Genomic DNA, 17873 nt, shown 5'->3' with positions numbered 1-17873 from the left:
CCACCTGCAGTGCAGGAAACCTGGGTTTGATCCCTGGGTCAGGAAGATTCCCTGGGGAAGGAAACAGCAACCCACTCCTATTTTTGCCCAGAGAACTCCACAGACAGAAGAGCCTGGCAGGCTACAGTCCGTGGGGTCGCAAGGAGTTGGACAGAATTGAGCAACTAACACTTCATTTAATGGAAGCCCTGAAAGGCCTTCAGATCCAGATTGTCAGTTCTGAGGTGGAATATACGACCATGTGTCTGGTGGGTGTCCTCAAAGTCTGACTTAACTTGCTTAAAATATGTGTAAGGAACTGTCACTAGACCTAGTATTTGGGGGAACTCTTTCCTTACTGGCTCCCACATAAAGTATGGCCTAGATTTGGCAAACAGGCAATTGCATTTGTCGTTGTTGTTGTTAGACTAGTAATAATAATGATGATAAAGAAAAACATCAAAACCCAGCTGGACTGTGTAGAGAAGGTCTTCTTTAGCTTGTATTTGTATAGTGCCTGAGCACTTAGAGAGCTCATGCGCACACGTAATCCCAGTGATCCGCATTCGCTCAGCGGTTGTTTGAGCTCCTGTGTGCTGGGCCCTGGTCTGGGCACCAGGGATGCAGCAATGAACAAAACCAACCAAGGGCTGGAGCTGCCCCAGATTTCACACGCCAGGACCCTGCCCTCATACAGGTACATGCTTTTCCGGGAGACAGGCTCAAAGCACAATGAAATTTTAGGCTACTGCTGTGAGAAAAATACACCTGGGTAAAATGAAAGCGAATAACTTTACTGGGAAGAGGTGGAGGGTACAAATGCGCACCAGGGGAGGCCAGTGTGACAGGAAGACCAAGAGACGAGCGTGAGCCAGCATGGGAGGCTTGTCCTGAAAATCCTGTGAGATCATTGAGGAAGGGCTGTTTACAAATCAAGACGCTGGGGCGCCTGAGGTTAAATGATTTACTCAAGAGACAGAATCAGAATTTAAACATAGAATTTCCTGCCTTTTTAGGATGCAGAGACTTTGGTTTAAAAAAGTGACTATCCTTCCCCTGTGAAATCCACACTTCGCTTTGTTCTGGGATCTTGAGAATCCTTTCCTCTTGGGCCCTTTTTGATTCAGTCTGTGCTTGGAAAGAAAGAGGCAGGGAAAGTTGGTTTCTCCAGAGCCCATCAGGCATATTGCTGACAACCAGGAAAGATCTCTTCCAGCATTGAATCAAGCTCTTTCCCATCCAGTGGCAACCTTAAACTCTGCTAAGTTGCTTTCAGTACCATTATCCTGTTGATATCCTAAATTGTGGGATGATTTCCCCCTGAGCCGGTCCTAAAATGCCATGGGAAGGTGTTGGGTTGCAGAGGATTAAAACATGTAGATTCCCTTATTTCAAAATTCCATTTAATACAAGGCAGTAGACGGGAAAATCATACTGGGTCCGTGCCAGCTTGGCCATGACTTTACCACAACCTGAGTTTGAATTTCATGATGTTGCTGATCTTCCCATAATCCAACATGCTACTGTTTCTCCCATGGGGAGGAAGGAGACCATCAAATAGGAACTTTTCCTTCCAAATTGATAAGTTGGTGGGCTCCAACACAAAATGTGAATTCCAGTTCTACAGGTTGGACACTGCCTTGGGGTGACTTCACCATATTCATTAATCCATCCTCACACCCCCAAATGCCGGAGGTCCACTGACGCATCTTTCTCCAGAGAGAGATTCGAGTGGGAAATGTATGTTTGGAAATACTTCACAAATCTGCCCGCTTTATCAGATGTCTGCTCCTTTAAGGGAAACTCCAGTCTCATCGTCAGTGCCTTCCTGTTGCTTAAAATGGAAAGGGCAAGCACACTTCTAAGTCCTCATCACTAGATGAGTAGAGAGGACTCGGGAGTGTGCCTTGTGGTCTCTCTGGTGATGCTTAATGCCTTGGGAGCATTTGCATCCTGTTGCATCAGGTCATTTCCACTGTTGGTTAAATTAACAAAATCAAGTCACTTGAGAAGGGAGAGAAATCAGCATTTGAAAAAAAAAAAATCTTGTTCTCATGCTTAGCTGACAACAAGAGCTTAATATCCTGATGCTTAAATGGTACCCCTGAGTTACGACTTGGACGGGGTGACCTTTGGCAGGCCCACAGCCTTGACCACCACCCCGGACCACCAGTCACACTGTGTGCCGTTCTGCATAAATGAAAAGGGGCTTGGTGATTTCACCTCAGCAAATGTCTCTGGGGCATCTTAGCCTCTGAGAACAGCACTAAGTGTGCAGTACAACCCTTACTCCATAAGTGCTATAAGTATTTGCCTGGAATAGTGATTAGAACTGGAATAAAGCCCGCCTTGGGCTTTATGACAGGGGATTTCAATTTGACAGACACCTGTTGAGTGCCTATGACATGCCAAGTCCCAGCCCAGAGAGCCCCCTTCATATTCAGCAACACACTGGCTCCTCAAAACAGTCCTCTGAATTGTATGTCTCTGCTCAGTGGCTGAGAGTGGCTCATTGACCTGCCTGAAGTCACACAGAAAAGCAGCAAAGCCCAGCTTCTAGCCTGGGCTAGAAGGCTGTGGCCAAGTCCAATGCACTTTCCAGCAGGCCACACAGGAGGTGAGCTCCTGCCTCTTCCGGCATCTGCTGTTCAGGCCTCTTTCTGGAGGAAAAAATAGACAGTAACTGCCTAAGAGCACGGTCCTGATCATTGTACAACCAGAGCCCGTGAGCAGTACTTCCGATGTCAGTGATGCCTCCGGAGCTCTGGGCGGCAGGATGATGGTGATGATGACGACTGCAGTTTTTCTTTAAGTAGCTTAACATAGTTCTTTTGAAACGTTAGCATAGCTGGAGTTATGTTGCTAGAATGAGATGCAGCCAAGGGATAGTCTTAGATGCCTGGGATGCTGTATGAGAACCTTCATGATTTTCTTGCCTTACATTTATTCCTTCCCTTCCACTCTCTCAGAAGACAGAAAAGAAAGGTTATGCTGCATGGAGGCCGGTGTGCTCCAATATGTATTAACATCTTAATGGGAAAGCTGTGCATGTACTGTATACATTTACTACTCTCTGACAAGAGGGAATTAAATGTCAGAAGGATTTGTAGCATCTATAATTGAATTGGTGCTGAGAAAAGCAAATCTTAAAGAAGAATAACATATTAGGATTAGCAAATAATGTGGCATTTTGTCAGCGCATGCCATTCAGTTTGTTCCCCTTCAGTAATAAAGTTGTGCTTTTTAAAATGCACACTTATTTTTGTTGTCGTGATGGGAGCTACAATAGGTGATGAGAATGAGAAGCTGCAGTTCTCAGATGGTGCCAGGTTTGGGGACTGGTTTTATCTTTGAGGTCAGATTCTGGTTTCGTCCCGGATATGAAAAATCCACTTGTCAAGCTTTTTCTTTCTTTCTGGTAAGAAGTAGCAAATGACGTCATAGTCATTAAGCATCCTCTGAAATCTAGTAATCCCTGTAGCCCTAGGAAGCAGGGGGCAGCATGTCCGCTATGAACACTGCTTCTCGAAGTTTCTAATTAAACTCACTTGTCCAGTCAGACCTCAGGCCAGGAAAAAAGAATAGAGTGAAAGCAAGTGACAGACAGAACTGTTGTGAAAAGTCAACAGTTTCACTTTTCCCAAAGGTCAACAGGCAGTTCATAGAGGAGTGGCAGAAGGTAGTCCAATAAATACAGGTAGGAAGCCCCATCTCCTTAGGACCTCCCCCATGTCTTTGGAATTTAATTTTAAAGAAGAGACCTCAGGTAGTTTATAACCTTTGTTAAGAAATAGTATGTGCATTTAAGGGGAGTGTCTAGCTCTCCCCAAGTTTTTGAGTATGCCTTCTAGCCAAGGCCCAGGGAGGGTTGAAATGTGAAGGAAGCCAAGGGAGGGTGGTCATCCCGTCCCCCTCCGTGTGTTTGAACTGTATGACTCTATCACACTTCAGCTCCTCCAGGGTGACAGTCTTAGTGTCCTGTCTGTGTGGCCTGGGCCGAAGGTCGCCTGGCTGCAGCTGCAGTGGGCACTTGGCTCAGCGACCCCCCCTGCCAAGGTCCCCATCTGCCAGGAGCTTGTCTAGGACATCCTGGCCATTCTGTGGTTATCCATGGATCTCTGCCTCTGGCAGCAGAGGCTTCTAGGCTTTTCACAGATACATGATTAAGGCATTCACACAGCAGTTGATGTCAGGCGTCCCGTGCCAGGTGGTAAAGTAGCCATAGAAACCAGGATCTGTTAAAGCACCCCGTTTTAACACAGGCGGTGTGGCTGCCAGAGCCCGGCGCTCAGGAGACCCTGGCAAGACATTTGAGGAATGAGAGCAAGTAGAGAAAGGGGAGGCCCCCGGAGGGAGAAGAAGGAGAACGAAGTTTCCTAGCAGTCACTTTTCTTGTCAGGCCCTAGGGAACGAGTGCCTTTAGAATCTACCCCCTGCACATTGCCCATGAGAAGAGGATCAAGCCAGGTCACCCGCCCAAAGTAAAGAAAACTGAGCAGGTCCGGGCATCACTCTTGGGACAGCCTTTGAAATTTTTTGTCCTTGCAGTTTCTAAGATGCTAATGGGAACCCCGGGTAGTTGAAACTGTGACCCAAGCAGTGGTAGCCAACTTAGTATTCTGTAAGCTGCTAGTAAACCCTCACCTGGAGTCAAGTTGTCCCAGCTTTTGGCCCAAAGAAGAGCTAACTCACGAATATTAAACAGTCCATGATTGATCTGTCCTTACAGAGTCTCACGTCACACTCAGAGCCTGCAGGGCCTGCAGCACGGGACGATGTGGGAAGGATTGTGCCCCATCTCTGAGTTGACACTTCCCAGCAGCTACATAGTGCCCCTGAAAATCTGGCTCACGGAAGGATGAGGCCTGAGTTACCTGAAGTCCCATGAGAAGTGATTGATGAAGAACTCTCAGCAGAAGTGAACACTTAACACCCGTACTAAGTGAGAGGGACAATCGTGTCTCTTTAAGATAGGAAAACACTCCCTTCTAAACCAAGAGCTGTCCACCGCCTGAGGATCAGTGCTTTAATGCACTTTAATGCTTTACTAGTGCTTTAATGCCCACATACTTTTTTTAATAAGTGATTTTTTAATTTTTAATTGGAGGATAATTGCTCTACAGTGTTGTCTTGGTTTCCTGCCGTCTAACAATGTGAATCAGCCATAAATGTCCATATATTTCCCTCCCTCTTGAGCCTCCCTCTCACCCACTCCCCACCCCTCTAGATCATCACAGCACCGGGCTGAGCTTCCTGTGCTATGCAGCAATTCCCCAGCAGCTAGCTGTATTATACACTAGGTAATGTAGAAGCTAGCGCTTCCCTGGTGGCTCAGCGATCCACCTGCCAATGCACGAGATATGCGCTCAATCCCTGAGTCGGGAAGACCCCCTGGAGGAGGAAATAGTAACCCCCTCCAGGATTCTTGCCTGGGAAATCCCATGGACAGAGGAGCCTGACAGACTCCAGTCTACGGGGTCACAAAGAGTCAGACATGGCTTAGCGACTAAACAACAACAGTGTAGAAGCTGAGGGCGGCTGTAGAATCTGTAAGTTCCCTTCTCTGCCTGATGTGAAAAGCGAGCCTGAAATCTGAAGAGGATGTTCCCCAGGGAAGTTGATGGGACTCTAAGGAAAGGCTCTGAACCCTGCACGGAGCAGGATGTGTGGGTGATGGTGAAAGGCAGGGGCATTTCCGCAGTTTTCTCTGTGAGGTAATTGCTCAAGGAACAGTTATGAGCAGGACAAGGAAGGTCACTTGGCCAGTGGGAACCAATGCTCCTATTGGTTGGTGACACTGTTCTGGGCTCCAGTTTGCACTCTAGTCCCAAAGCCTGGTTCCTGTCTGTATAGCATCCTGTGTAACTGCTTAGGGCTGTGAGCAAGGCACCAGCCCACAGCATCCAGGGGTAGGGAACCAGCCTTCACCTGGGCCCCTCACCCAAAAAGTGAAAGTCGCTCAGTCACGTTTGACTGTTTGTGATCCCATGAACTATAACCTGCCACACTCCTCTGTCCATGGAATTCTCCAGGCCAGAATACTGGAGTGGGTAGCCTATCCCTTCTCCAGGGAATCTTCCTGACCCAGGAATGGAAGCAGGGTCTCCTGCATTGCAGGTAGATTCTTTACTAACTGAGCTACCACCTTGGACCAACCAACAACACTAGAAAAACTCCCCACTCACCCACACGTGGACACACAAAAAGGAATGAGACAAGTCTGGAGACAGCACCACTCTTCATAGAGGATGCCAGCCCACACCAGATGCTGGAGGATGGCCAGGACTGTATCAGGGCCTCCCGCAGTAAACCCCAGAGCAGGCCAGGGATGGAAAGAGGTGGGGCAGAGCTGCAGCCCACTCTGTTCCCTGTACATTCAACACCACTTCCTTCTGTGTCCGTCCACAATAATTGAAGGCAGGAGAGATGTCTCAGTGATTAAGAGGTGGTAGTAAACTTTCTGATCAAAGTGAGTATCAGAATGTAGCTGGAGAGATTACCCTTATAAATAAGTATCTATAAAATATGTATGTCCCTGAGGATGGGAAACATAACTAGAACCCAGTTATTTAATGTGGGCACAGGGCAAGGAGAAATGAGCCTCTTCAACTCTGAGTTCCTGGAAAGCAAAGGTCAAATGAATGATTTTTGGCTGGAGAAATTAATCCCGCAGATACATACCCTATGATGTTGGTGGATTGGTTTTCTCTTATCAGAGCTTCCCCCTCCTTCTTCATCTCTCCCCTCCCTCCCCACTTCTCTCTCTCTCTGGCTTTCTTCCCCTAGGTCTAGGATGGTCCTGCGCCTCGGCATGGAGGGGGCAGTCTTGGAACAGAGAGCACAAGAGTGCTTCCCCCAGTGGGTTACGTCTAGAATGGGCAGCTTCTCTCTGCTCCATCTTCCTGGGACTGGACCTCTCTTCACTTTTCACCTCTTGAACCCAGCTTTCCCCGCTGCTCAGTAGCTGGAATCACTTTGTTTTTCTTACCCCATTCTAAGACACAGGGAGTTAGTTAAAAGAGCCTCATCTTTCAATAGGTCTGAAGCTCATGGCCATTGGAGAGGAGTTAATTCTCATTCCCACAAGAGCCCCTATTTTGACAGCTCCCTAAGGGAAGCACAGCTTTCTGGCTTATCCATGACTTTGGTCTCGCTGTGAGCAATTTTGAACCTGTGCAGCTGGGGTGAGAGTCTCTGGTGTGTAAAGCATTACCCTCCAGCAGATACCATGTGTCATGGTGCATCCTCCTGGGAGCTCACCCCTTCAACAAGCCCTGTTGTCTTAAAAGAAGAAAAGAAAAAAAAGTTTCCGTAGCTGAGTTCTGCCTTGTTGAAATGACTTTCAAGACACGGAGGCTGCCGCTTCTGCAGTAGGCAGCACTTTGGGATGCAAGGGGAGACTCCTCTCTGCCACATTTCAAGGCGAGCTTATTAGATGTGTGGCTGGAGGGGCCCGTGCGTCACGGAGCGGGCTAATTGGCTGCAGTGCACTCTGCCTCCAACCCATCTCCATTCTCCAATTAAACTCCCATCATCCTGTTGTCCTGGGCGACCCGCTGCTGCCTCTGATTCCATCCACATTTCTGTTTGGGTTTGGAGTGGGGATGCTTTTTTTTTTTGGTCGTCCTTCCATTGGTAACTTAATGAAACACTTTAAACACTCCATTTTTAAATTTAAACTCTTTTAATTAAAACGCTTTTCATGGAACCCTCAGTCACGAGTTATTTCCCCACATCCTTCAGTACTTAATCTCAGAGCAGAATTGGAAATATCGATAGAAAGTGTAAATCATGCCCTCCTGCTGAAAGCGTTGTATCAGGTTTCGGCTCAAAAGAGCACCATTACCTTTAGCTGTCACGGATCTGTACACTTGATCGATAAACTTCAAATATTATTAGAGGTGGAGGCTTCAGAGATTTGCTCTGTTCTTTGGAGAGAGACAGAAATAAATCTTTCTTAAAAATTGACTCGAATTTGCACTCTCCGTCTTCCTGGTGAAATGCATTTCTCTTAGGCGTCCAGCAACTGCTACGGGGACAGATTTATAGGCCATGTGCTTCTTGTACTGAAAGATTTAAATGGTAAATCCTTCACATATGACTTCACAAATCATGTAAAGTTAAAAGATTTTTACCATTTCTGTTGCTGCTGTGCTTAAATTGTAAGGTACAGCTAGTAAATCATTTTAATGGAGGTGTCGTACTTGACTCAATAAAAAAAAAAGACAATGGTTTAGCTTCCACTCGAAAATGTTAATGTATTAATCAACGGGAGAATAATTGTTTTTTACTACATTATAAATCTCGGGTGCCATTAGAATTTCAGCAAGGGGTGATGTAGCCACATTCCTAAATTAAAATTGTTTACACTGCCATACATCCATTCTGCATCGCCATAGCTCATGCGGGGTTCATTTTGGAGTTGTTCCCCAGCCAAACATGTCGTTCCTCAGTCGCAAGAAGACATCCCCAGGGAGTGATGCTTATAAAGGAAAATTAATTGCATCGTGGAGTGTTAAATAAATAAAAGAAAAATCGTCTGTGGCAATGGACAATTATTCCTTGCTGTCTTTTTTTGAAATAGGTTTTTAGGTTTTTAGACAGAGGCTTACTCCCTCATACATCCTAAATGTAGCAGGCATGTCACTTGTCTCTAGTCCCCTAATCCTTGTTTTATCTCTAGGCAGCTGGGGCTTTTGAGCTCCTTGCTTTTCCCATGCAAATGCCTAGTAGGGAATAAGTTGCGGGGCATCTCTAGAAAGATGCTCCAGCCGCCCTTCCACAGCTCCTGTAACTGCCTGAAGGTGCCTTTCTGAGCTCCCTTAAATAATTAGGTCAGCCTCCTGCATAGGATCTGCAACTGGTTGCAGAGAGGGTGAACGCCAAGACCAGGCCAGGATTGGACAGACTCTATTTCTTCTCTCTCTGCTCCCTAAGCGTGTTCACGCATGTTAGCATCCGAAGCCGCTTAGAATGAAATTGCCTTGAGGGGAGAACAGGTTAATTCAGCACTGGACAGGTCCCCTCGGTGGCACTCGACCCATCTCGACTATCCTGACTCCTCCGTTAAGAAAGAAGGTGACCTCTGATCCTGGAGGCAGCGTCTCCAGGGTTTCTGGTGTCTCCCAATAGACTCTACATCCCTATTCCTCTTCTGATCTCAACAGATTCTCGAGCAGGTGAAGAAGGCGCGATCAGGGCGGTGGATCACGCCGTGATTGGCGGCGTCGTGGCCGTGGTGGTGTTTGCCATGCTGTGTTTGCTCATCATTCTGGGGCGCTATTTTGCCAGACATAAAGGTAAGCCAGGGGGCCTCCTGTAAGCTTGGGCAGCCAGGAGGCCTCGTGTCACCGTGGCCCCTGCCTTTGTGGGACTTGGCAAACTTGTCCTTGAATAGGCAGTTTGGTTTCTGGGGCCACACAGCCTCTTTGATTCTTGGAACTGGGAAAGAAAAAAACAAAAATCTTAGCAGCCGCTGATTAGGAAGGACTCTGAGAGTTGATGAGTAGCACTCCTTGATTTGGATTTTTCTCTAAATAAAAAGCTTTATAGGTTTGTTATTCTACAATCCATCATCAGGGAAAGAGTAAAAAGTCTAAGGGGCTGATGTGTGATTTTGGGGCATGAACCCCAAAATGATAAACAGGGAAAAAGCACCCCCGTGACCTTCTGCTTTGCGGGAAACATGTGGGCTAGCCCTGTGCCCCAGCCCCCAATGCTGGATAAGCTGGTCACAGCGGCTGGAATACTTCCTTGGTTTGATGTGCCTTAAAAGCCACATAAATATGTATTTTTAAAATTATCAGTGCAATTGATTTAAATTGCCATTAATCATCACACTTATCAACCGTGCAGTCTGGATGGGCAATCATCTTTGCGAGCGTTCCTCCTCTCTACCCCACGCTGCTCTAAGCCTCTTCTCCCTCTCGGTAATTTATTCTTCCTTTTCTTTTTTGGCCCTGGTCTTTCTCGGGTATTTTTCTCAAGTGCTGTGCAGTGGGCTTCCAGGCCTTTCCTGTAGTATAAACTCGAGGTGCTGGGAGACTGCCGGATGGTAGACCTTGGGTTCAGGGTGGGTCCCCTGAGCACAGCAGTGGAGGTCCAAGGTGCTTGACAGTCACCTTTAGAATCCAAAGTGCCCATCTTGAGTGTAAAACAGTTCGTGGCCCTCCGTACTGGGGGCCCTTCTGTCCATGCCCATGCTCTCTATACACTCTGCCCACTCCCAAGAGGCAGTCTGTTTGGCAGAGAACTCCCAGCCTCTTGGTGTTAAGCTTGATAGAGCCAGGACGGTCAGGTGAGAAAGCAGGGCTGAAGTCTGCCCAATACTGCGAGTTTCTGGGAGGAGGGTGTACTCTACAGAGGAAAGAGGGACATGGGAGGACCATCCGACTGCCTGCCTTCTCGGATTTGTCACTCTGAAAACGTGAAAGTTCAACAGCCTTTTCTTACTTAAGAATCTTTGCAAGCACGATACCTAACGGGAGGAGGGTGATTATGGGCAGTGCCAGCTCTACCTATATTTCATACAGAGGTGCAACCCTTGTCTTTCTCCACGTAAACCGTTGGGACTTGCTGATAAAGAATGTCACCAACTCCGTTAATGTTCTGTCTATTGTCATTATAAAGTGGCTGTGCCAATTAGCAAATCCATGAATCTGGGTCCCGGCTAGAGTGACGTCAGAAGCAAGAATCACTTGTTTCTTAAGGCAGATCCCATGCCTTGCTTCCAGCTGATACAACATCAGATTATTTCTCGATCTGGAACCCCACTCTGCAATGGGCAGCAGAAGAAAAATCAAACCTACTTGTGCGGGTTCAAGCACATGCTCACTAATGGACAGGCGCCAGTGCTTCCTGAAGACAGGAGGCGAGGGTTCAATAAACGATGTGAGATGACGGTGGAAAATCAGCAGGGCCCTAATTCATTTATTGGCTAATTGCTCTTCCTTGCTTTGGTCTTTAACCATGTACGTGCACATATCTGGCCATTGGTCCTGGGCGTTTACTGTCAGCAGCTCTCCAGCTTCCTGCATTTTTAGCTCCCACTCACGTCTTCTTCTGCTGACATCCTCTGGTCATAATCACGGCTCTAATGTCTCATTTGCTGAATTATATCGCAGCGGTTCAGTTGGAGTGGTGCCTTTGGAACCCCCGGATCCCCATTTGTCTCACCCACCTCGCTCTCTTCTTCCGATTGTTTTTTCCCCTCTGCTGCCTGCACACCACTTCGGCTGATGATGGCCATAAAGCAAGTTGCCATCTCTGTACCACTTTACACAGCGGCCATCAGACAGTCACGGTGCTTTACCCCTTCATCTTTCAGGTACATACTTCACTCATGAAGCCAAAGGAGCCGATGACGCAGCAGACGCAGACACAGCTATAATCAATGCAGAAGGAGGACAGAACAACTCTGAAGAAAAGAAAGAGTACTTCATCTAGATCAGCCCTTTTGTTTCAATGAGGTGTCCAACTGGCCCTATTTAGATGATAAAGAGACAGTGATATTGGAACTTGCGAGAAATTCGTGTGCTTTTTTATGAATGGGTGGAAAGGTGTGAGACTGGGAAGGCTTGGGATTTGCTGTGTAAAAAAAAAAAATTGAAAAGAAATGTTCTTTGAAAAGTACGCTCTGCTGTTTGACACCTCTTTTTCTGAATGTTTGGTTTTTCAATTTTTATTTCTTCCTACCAAGTCAAACTTGGACGCTTGGATTTAGTTTGGATAGATTGCAGAAAATTCTGTGCCTTGTTTTCCGTTTGTTGGTTGTGTTCCTTCTTTTCTTTTCCCTCCCTCCTTTGTGTGAATTTATTTTTCCCAAAAAATTTTTGGATTTTTTTTTTTTTTTCCCAAAAAAAAATCTCCCGTTTTGGAATTTGCCTGCTGGGATTCCTTAGAACCTTTTGACCCTCCTTATTTTGTTATTGTTGTTCCTTTCCTTTGTTTATTTTTGAAGCTTTCTGTTCAAAATTCAGTTTCATAAAAGGAGAACCAGCACAGCTTAGATCTCATAGTTCAGAATTTAGTGTATCCATAATGCATTCTTCTCTGTTGTCGTAAAGATTTGGGTGAACAAACCATGAGAACTCTTCGCTGCTGCCCATGTTTCGAATACTATAGAGCAGTGAAGACTAGAAACTTAGACTGTGATCCAGAAACTGTTCTGTTTGCTGTGGAACTACATTACTGTACAGGGTTATCTGCAAGTGAGGTGTGTCACAATGAGATTGAAACTGTCTTTAATTCTGTATCTGTAGACGGCTCAGTATAGATAATACCCCATGCTGTCCAGAAAGGTTTGGGGCAGAAAGGGCTCCTCCTTTTTCAGTGCCCTAAACAGACCTGACAGGTGAGGTCTGTTCCTTTTATATAAGTGGACGAATTTGAGTTGCCACAGGAGGGGAAGTAGGGAGGGGGGAAAGACAGTTCTGCTCTGGTTATTTCTGTTCCAAATGATTCCATCCACCTTTCCCAATCGGCCTTACTTCTCACTAATTTGTAGGAAAAAGCAAGCCCATGTGGTGTGTGAATGACTGAATGAGACAGGTTTTTTATTTTTTCTTTTTCTTTTTTTTTTTTTTTCCTTTGTGCTTAGTTAGGAAGGCAGTGGGATGTGGCCTGCATGTACTGTATATTACAGATATTTGTCATGCTGGGATTTCCAACTCGAATCCGTGTGAAACTTTCATTCCTTACGATTTGGCTTGACAAAGGCAGGAGGTAAAAAAGAAGGGTCCGTATTGTTCTCAGACCGGCCCGCCGTCCATCTCAGTTCTCGAAAGGTCAGAGCAGAGGTGGAAAAACAGCATGTAGGGGTTTTTCAGTTACTTAATCAAAACTCGGATGTGAGTGTTTTTATCTTTTTACCTTTCATACACTAGCCTTGGCCTCTTTCCTCAGCCTTAAGAACCATCTGCCAAAAAATTACTGATCCTCGCATGATGGCAGCCATAGTGCATAGCTACTAAAATAAGTTACCTGGAACATATCTTAGATGGGGAGCCTTGGGAAAAGGAAGCGGAGTCCAGTTACCATTGACATTTTTTTAAAGAAACGGGATTTTCACTGAAACGTCTAGGAAATCTAGAAGTAGTCCTAACGGACGAAAACTAACTCTTACCATGTGCTTTGGTAAGGCTCCAGGCTCCAGAATGCAGTCCCTACGGAAAGACGGCATCAAAAAAAAAAAAAAAAAGATAGATCTATATATATATAAATATATATTATATAACATTTTCAGTGAGTAATTTTGGATTTTGCAAGGTGCATTTTTACTATTGTTACATTATGTGGAAAACTTACACTGATTTATTTAAGGGGAAAAAGTGTCAACTCTTTGTTATTTGAAAGCGTGTTTATTTTTGTCTTTATTTTAACCTTTGATAGAACCATTGCAATATGGGGGCCTTTTGGGAACGGACTGATATGTAAAAGAAAATCCATATCGAGCAGCATTTTGTTTTCCCCTCTCCTATCCCTAGGCACTTAACCAAGACAAAAAGCCACAATGAACATCCCTTTTTCAATGAATTTTATAATGTGCAGCTCTATTCCGAGCCCTTAGCACCCATTCCGACCATAGTATAATCGTATCAAAGGGTGAGAACCATTTAGCATGTCGTTGAAAGGTTTTTTTCAGCTGTTCTTTTTAGGAAAAAAACAAAAACAACAACAAAAAAATAAGAAAAAAAAAACCCTCCCATCGCTCATCGAATTGGCATCTCATCTTCGGGGACCGCCCGTCTTTCTGTTTCGACACGTGTACAGTAGTGCAGTGCCCTGACGTGACTCTATGGCTTAAAATGTCGACATGTCTCAGGTTCATGTGTTTTGATTGGTGTTTTCCGTCTCAGGTAGATTGCAAAGTGTAGGCCCCACGCATTGGAAAAGTAATAATAATAATAAAACAAAGCAAAAACAGGAAATTATGGATTTTAGTTGTATATTGGTTTATGTATTTTTTTCTTAAGTATACAGTGCACTGTTTGAAATGTATTGTTGAGTATTACTTTGTACAGGTTGATCACTTTTTTTAGAGTGAAGAAAGAACAAACTTGTTTTTTGTGTTTTTTAAAGGAATATAAAATAATGAAGGATGTATAATTGATGCCAAATAAGCTTGTTCTTTAGTCACACCGACGTCTGACTTTTCCCTTTAGGCCAGTTCTGTTTTTAAGGTGTACATGAACGATGTGACGGTGTAAGAAATTCCATATCCATATGTTCCATTCGCATTTTGTATTGGTTCATGTATACCATTTTTACAAAAAAAAAAGAAAAAAAAATAAGTACTATAAAATATCTGTCTTCTTAATAAAAAAAGATTAATGTTACAAAGTGATCCTTTCATCTCATTATGGACTTCTTACGGACGCCTCAGCCTGGGAGAAGATGGGTCCCTGGTCCAACGTCCACCTTAGGACCGCACGCAGGGCCGGAAACGGGCAGTAGATGCTCGGAGGTGCTGTTGGCCGGGCTTCTTGGAACCGCCTTCTTTTCCTCTGCTCATCCTTCCTGTTCTCGTTCTCTCCTCCCCTCTTAGCGGCCAGGTGGGCCAGGTTCTGGCATCACGCGGGACCCAGTGATTTGTGCAGGCACGCCGGCTGCAGTGGCAGGCCAGCGGGGAACGGCCCCTCCGGTGGATCCGTCTCCTGCCCCCACTCCCGTTTCCACCCACCACCCCACCCACTCCCCTGTGTTGGCTGCTCCACCTGTCTCTTCCTTTGGGATTTCGTGTCTTCACAATCATCCTTCTTCATTTCCAGTACTCTCTCCTTTAACAAAAAGACAAGATCTGCAGAGGATGAGCCTGGCTGCCTGCGGGAGATCGTTCTCACTTGCTGTCTAGGCTGCCAGGGCCTCCAGGCCGGGTGGACCACCTGATTCGGTCTGTCACTTTCCCCATTGCCTTGCAGGCCCAGGCGACCGCACTACATGGTGACTGATCTCTCAAATGCTCAGATCACACGTGAGCGGCCCCAGACGGCCCTTTCCCACCGCTCACCCAGCTGTGGCTGAGTCCGTCCCCTTTTTCTCTCTTCAGGCAGGTGACGGGGAGAGCTCGGCAGTGGGAGAAAAGGTAAGCTCCAGAAAATCCAGATGAGGCTGTGGGCCTCATTTCAGCCTCTCCCATCCCAGCCTGGCCTCTCAACCTGTCTCTGTAAAAATCAGCAAATCAGACACATGGTTATGGAGCTCCTGCTGCACGTTCAGCCTTGTGAGAAACACAGGGAAGTGTAAGATTGTCCCTGCAGGCTAACCGGGGCATCAGTGACAGCCACAGGAAAACATGAAATGGTCCCCAGCCATGGGGGAGGTATCCCAAGTATAAGGAGCCCAGAGAGTGCCAGGGGAATTTCTTGGAGAAGGGAAATCAGAGGAGGCTGGAGACTCAAGGCAGTGTCCTAGAGGAGCTGGGACTCCAGCTGGACCTTTAACGAAAGTTTAGTGAAAAGAGAAGTGAGTCCAAGATACAGACAGCATTAAGCCCAGCCAGTCTGCTGATTTGCATGGGAAGAATAAAGCAAAATCAAGGCAGGCACGGAGGGTGGGATCAGTCTTGTGGGTGTTCTCAAAGTCCAGACAAGAGTTAAGATTCCAGAGGCCTCTCCTAGCCTCTGCCCCAGGGCAGGGAGCAGTGGGGAGCACTATCATCAGACTCTAAAAAGACCTGTAGTGACAGAGCATAGAGATCAAGGGAGACGGGAGAGATCTAAGAGACGGCCTTGGCCCCTATCCCCACCTAATCATTTGTTAGCTGTGAAGCCTTGGGCGAGTTTCCCCACCTACCTGGCCTTGTTTTCCTGCTCTGTAAGGGAGGGGTCACCATGTTAAGAGAGAGAAGTCAGATTGCCTGGAAGGGCTTAGCAAATAATATGCCAGATGTGGTTACATGTTAGTCATAATACAGGATAGATGCAGATGGTGATTAAAGGTAGGTTACCCAAGGATACCAAGATGCGGTTAGGGCTCAAGTGGAGGGAGCTATCTCGGCTCCTATGCATGTGGACACGCCATGCCCTTGTGAAGCTGGTCTTAGGACGTCCAAGGATCCCCTTGTCCCCACCACACACTAGTGTAGTTATTCCAGGCCACATGCCATATGGAATGTTGAGTCCCACACCCACTCCCCTTGTCTGTCACATGAGACTCCAGATGCAGCTGTGACCTGCAGAGAAGGGGGACCCAAGAAAGACCTTAACTGAACTGAGGCAAATGTGAGGTGGTGATTGAGTTCCAGGGGGTATGCAAAGAAGCATGGTTGCCCGCAGCAACCCATGTCAGCAGGAGCTTGATAAGTGGCCTGGTCCTTCCTTTGGTGTAGGAATGAAACGGTCCTCAGTTCCTCCAGAGAGTTTTCACAAATGTTTTGGCCAGCTTGTGTTCTCCAAATACATCAACTGGAACCCCCAGGTGCTATGTGGGTGTTAGTTGGCGCAATCTTTCACTGTCCTCTGTCTACTTGCAATGTAATTCTTGCACTGCTGTGGACTTAACTCCATGGAAAAATGTTCCTTTGATTCTGCCATTCAGAGCCTTGAAACAACCTGGCAGTTGCCGTGCTACAGGTGGAAGGACCCTGCTAAAACAAAGGCATTTTGGTTTTATTATAAAATCATGCCTACTTAAGACCTTTTTTACACTCACACCTTTTTCTCAGGATATCAAGTACATGGCCCTTAGTCATGAAGAACTGGCAGCCAAATTCGGGGTGAAATTTGTGGCCACAGCCGCACATATATAGTTGGGAAATATTTCCAGAATGAAGCACTTAGACGTCCTGACACACTGTACAAGCGAAGGGAAAGCGACTGACTCTTGGCCGTCGTCCAAAAGTACTTGTGGGCAAATAAATTGAAGTCAGTCGTAGGCACGTAGTAGGCACTCATCAAGTAGTAGATCATTACAGGGAGACAGCCAAGCATCCGATTGCCCGAATCTCACTTTCCACTTAGTCTGAACAGGTCACCAATTTTGTATTTCGATCTTGACATTTATAACTCCATCCTCCATATAGCAGCTTTCAGATTGGACTTGCAGTAACGAGCCAGCCGGCCCTATTCAACCCATCATTCTCAAGGACCTACTGGAACAGCACATCTGTCCTTCCCAGTGGGGGATGACATTTTTGGAAACAGCTAAGCAAATCCTCTGGTGGCTCAGACGGTAAAGCGACTGTCTACAATGTAGGAGACCTGAGTTTGATCCCTGGGTTGGGAAGATCCCCTGGAGAAGGAAATGGCAATTCACTCCAGTACTATTGCCTGGAAAATCCCATGTACAGAGGAGCCTGGTAGGCTACAGTCCATGGGGTCGCCAAGAGTCGAACACGACTGAGCGACTTCACTTTAAGCAAACCCTCACCCTTGCCCACATATATTGTAAGGAGCCTTTAGCGTGAGGTATGCCATGTTGGAAAAATACACACCATAATCCCTGCCTTGTGCTCATCTCAAAATTGTGCCTCCAGTAAGAGCCACAGTATTCAATACCCCCATACCAACCCCCCAACCCCTCCACCCCTCCCCCACCAACCACCCCCCTCCCCCAACACACCACGGGCCGGCAAGAGGGTGATAGGCACAAGAATAATGTAAGCACCCCAAAACTGAGACTTGAAATCAAGAATCATTCTAAAGTCTTTCAACCCTCAGTTTCCAGGCAAGATCTGTTTTGTTTTTTTGTGTTTTTATTTTTCCTTCCAAAGTGAACGTAGAATGTCTACTGCCCCTGGTGGTCAGTGCAGGAAATGCAACTGGAACCTTGACATATTGAAATAATATTGAATTAATATTAAATTAATATTGAATTAATTCCAGCAAGGAACTTAAAATCTACTGCTTTTTCTCTTCACACATTTACACACCCACCCTCAATTCCCATTTTACTCC

The 17873-nt window shown here is 46.2% G+C and overlaps 1 protein-coding gene across 4 annotated transcripts in view; it reads left to right on the top strand.

Moving 5' to 3' along the window:
* Nucleotides 1-13154, top strand: part of CADM1 (cell adhesion molecule 1) — a 353982-nt gene extending 340828 nt beyond the window's left edge. For all 4 annotated transcript variants that reach the window (XM_052652339.1, XM_052652338.1, XM_052652337.1 and 1 more), the window contains 2 exons: nt 9147-9278; nt 11306-13154. In XM_052652339.1, the coding sequence (XP_052508299.1) occupies nt 9147-9278; nt 11306-11424 (251 nt within the window). In that variant the 3' untranslated portion in view covers nt 11425-13154. The remainder of the gene's footprint in view (nt 1-9146; nt 9279-11305) is intronic.
* The last annotated feature ends 4719 nt before the right edge of the window (nt 13155-17873 follow it).

Source organism: Budorcas taxicolor, chromosome 15 (assembly GCF_023091745.1).
Source record: "Budorcas taxicolor isolate Tak-1 chromosome 15, Takin1.1, whole genome shotgun sequence".
Taxonomy (NCBI): Eukaryota; Metazoa; Chordata; class Mammalia; order Artiodactyla; family Bovidae; genus Budorcas; species Budorcas taxicolor.
Note: the sequence above shows the minus strand (reverse complement) of the source record. Positions and strands in the feature narration are given on the sequence as shown.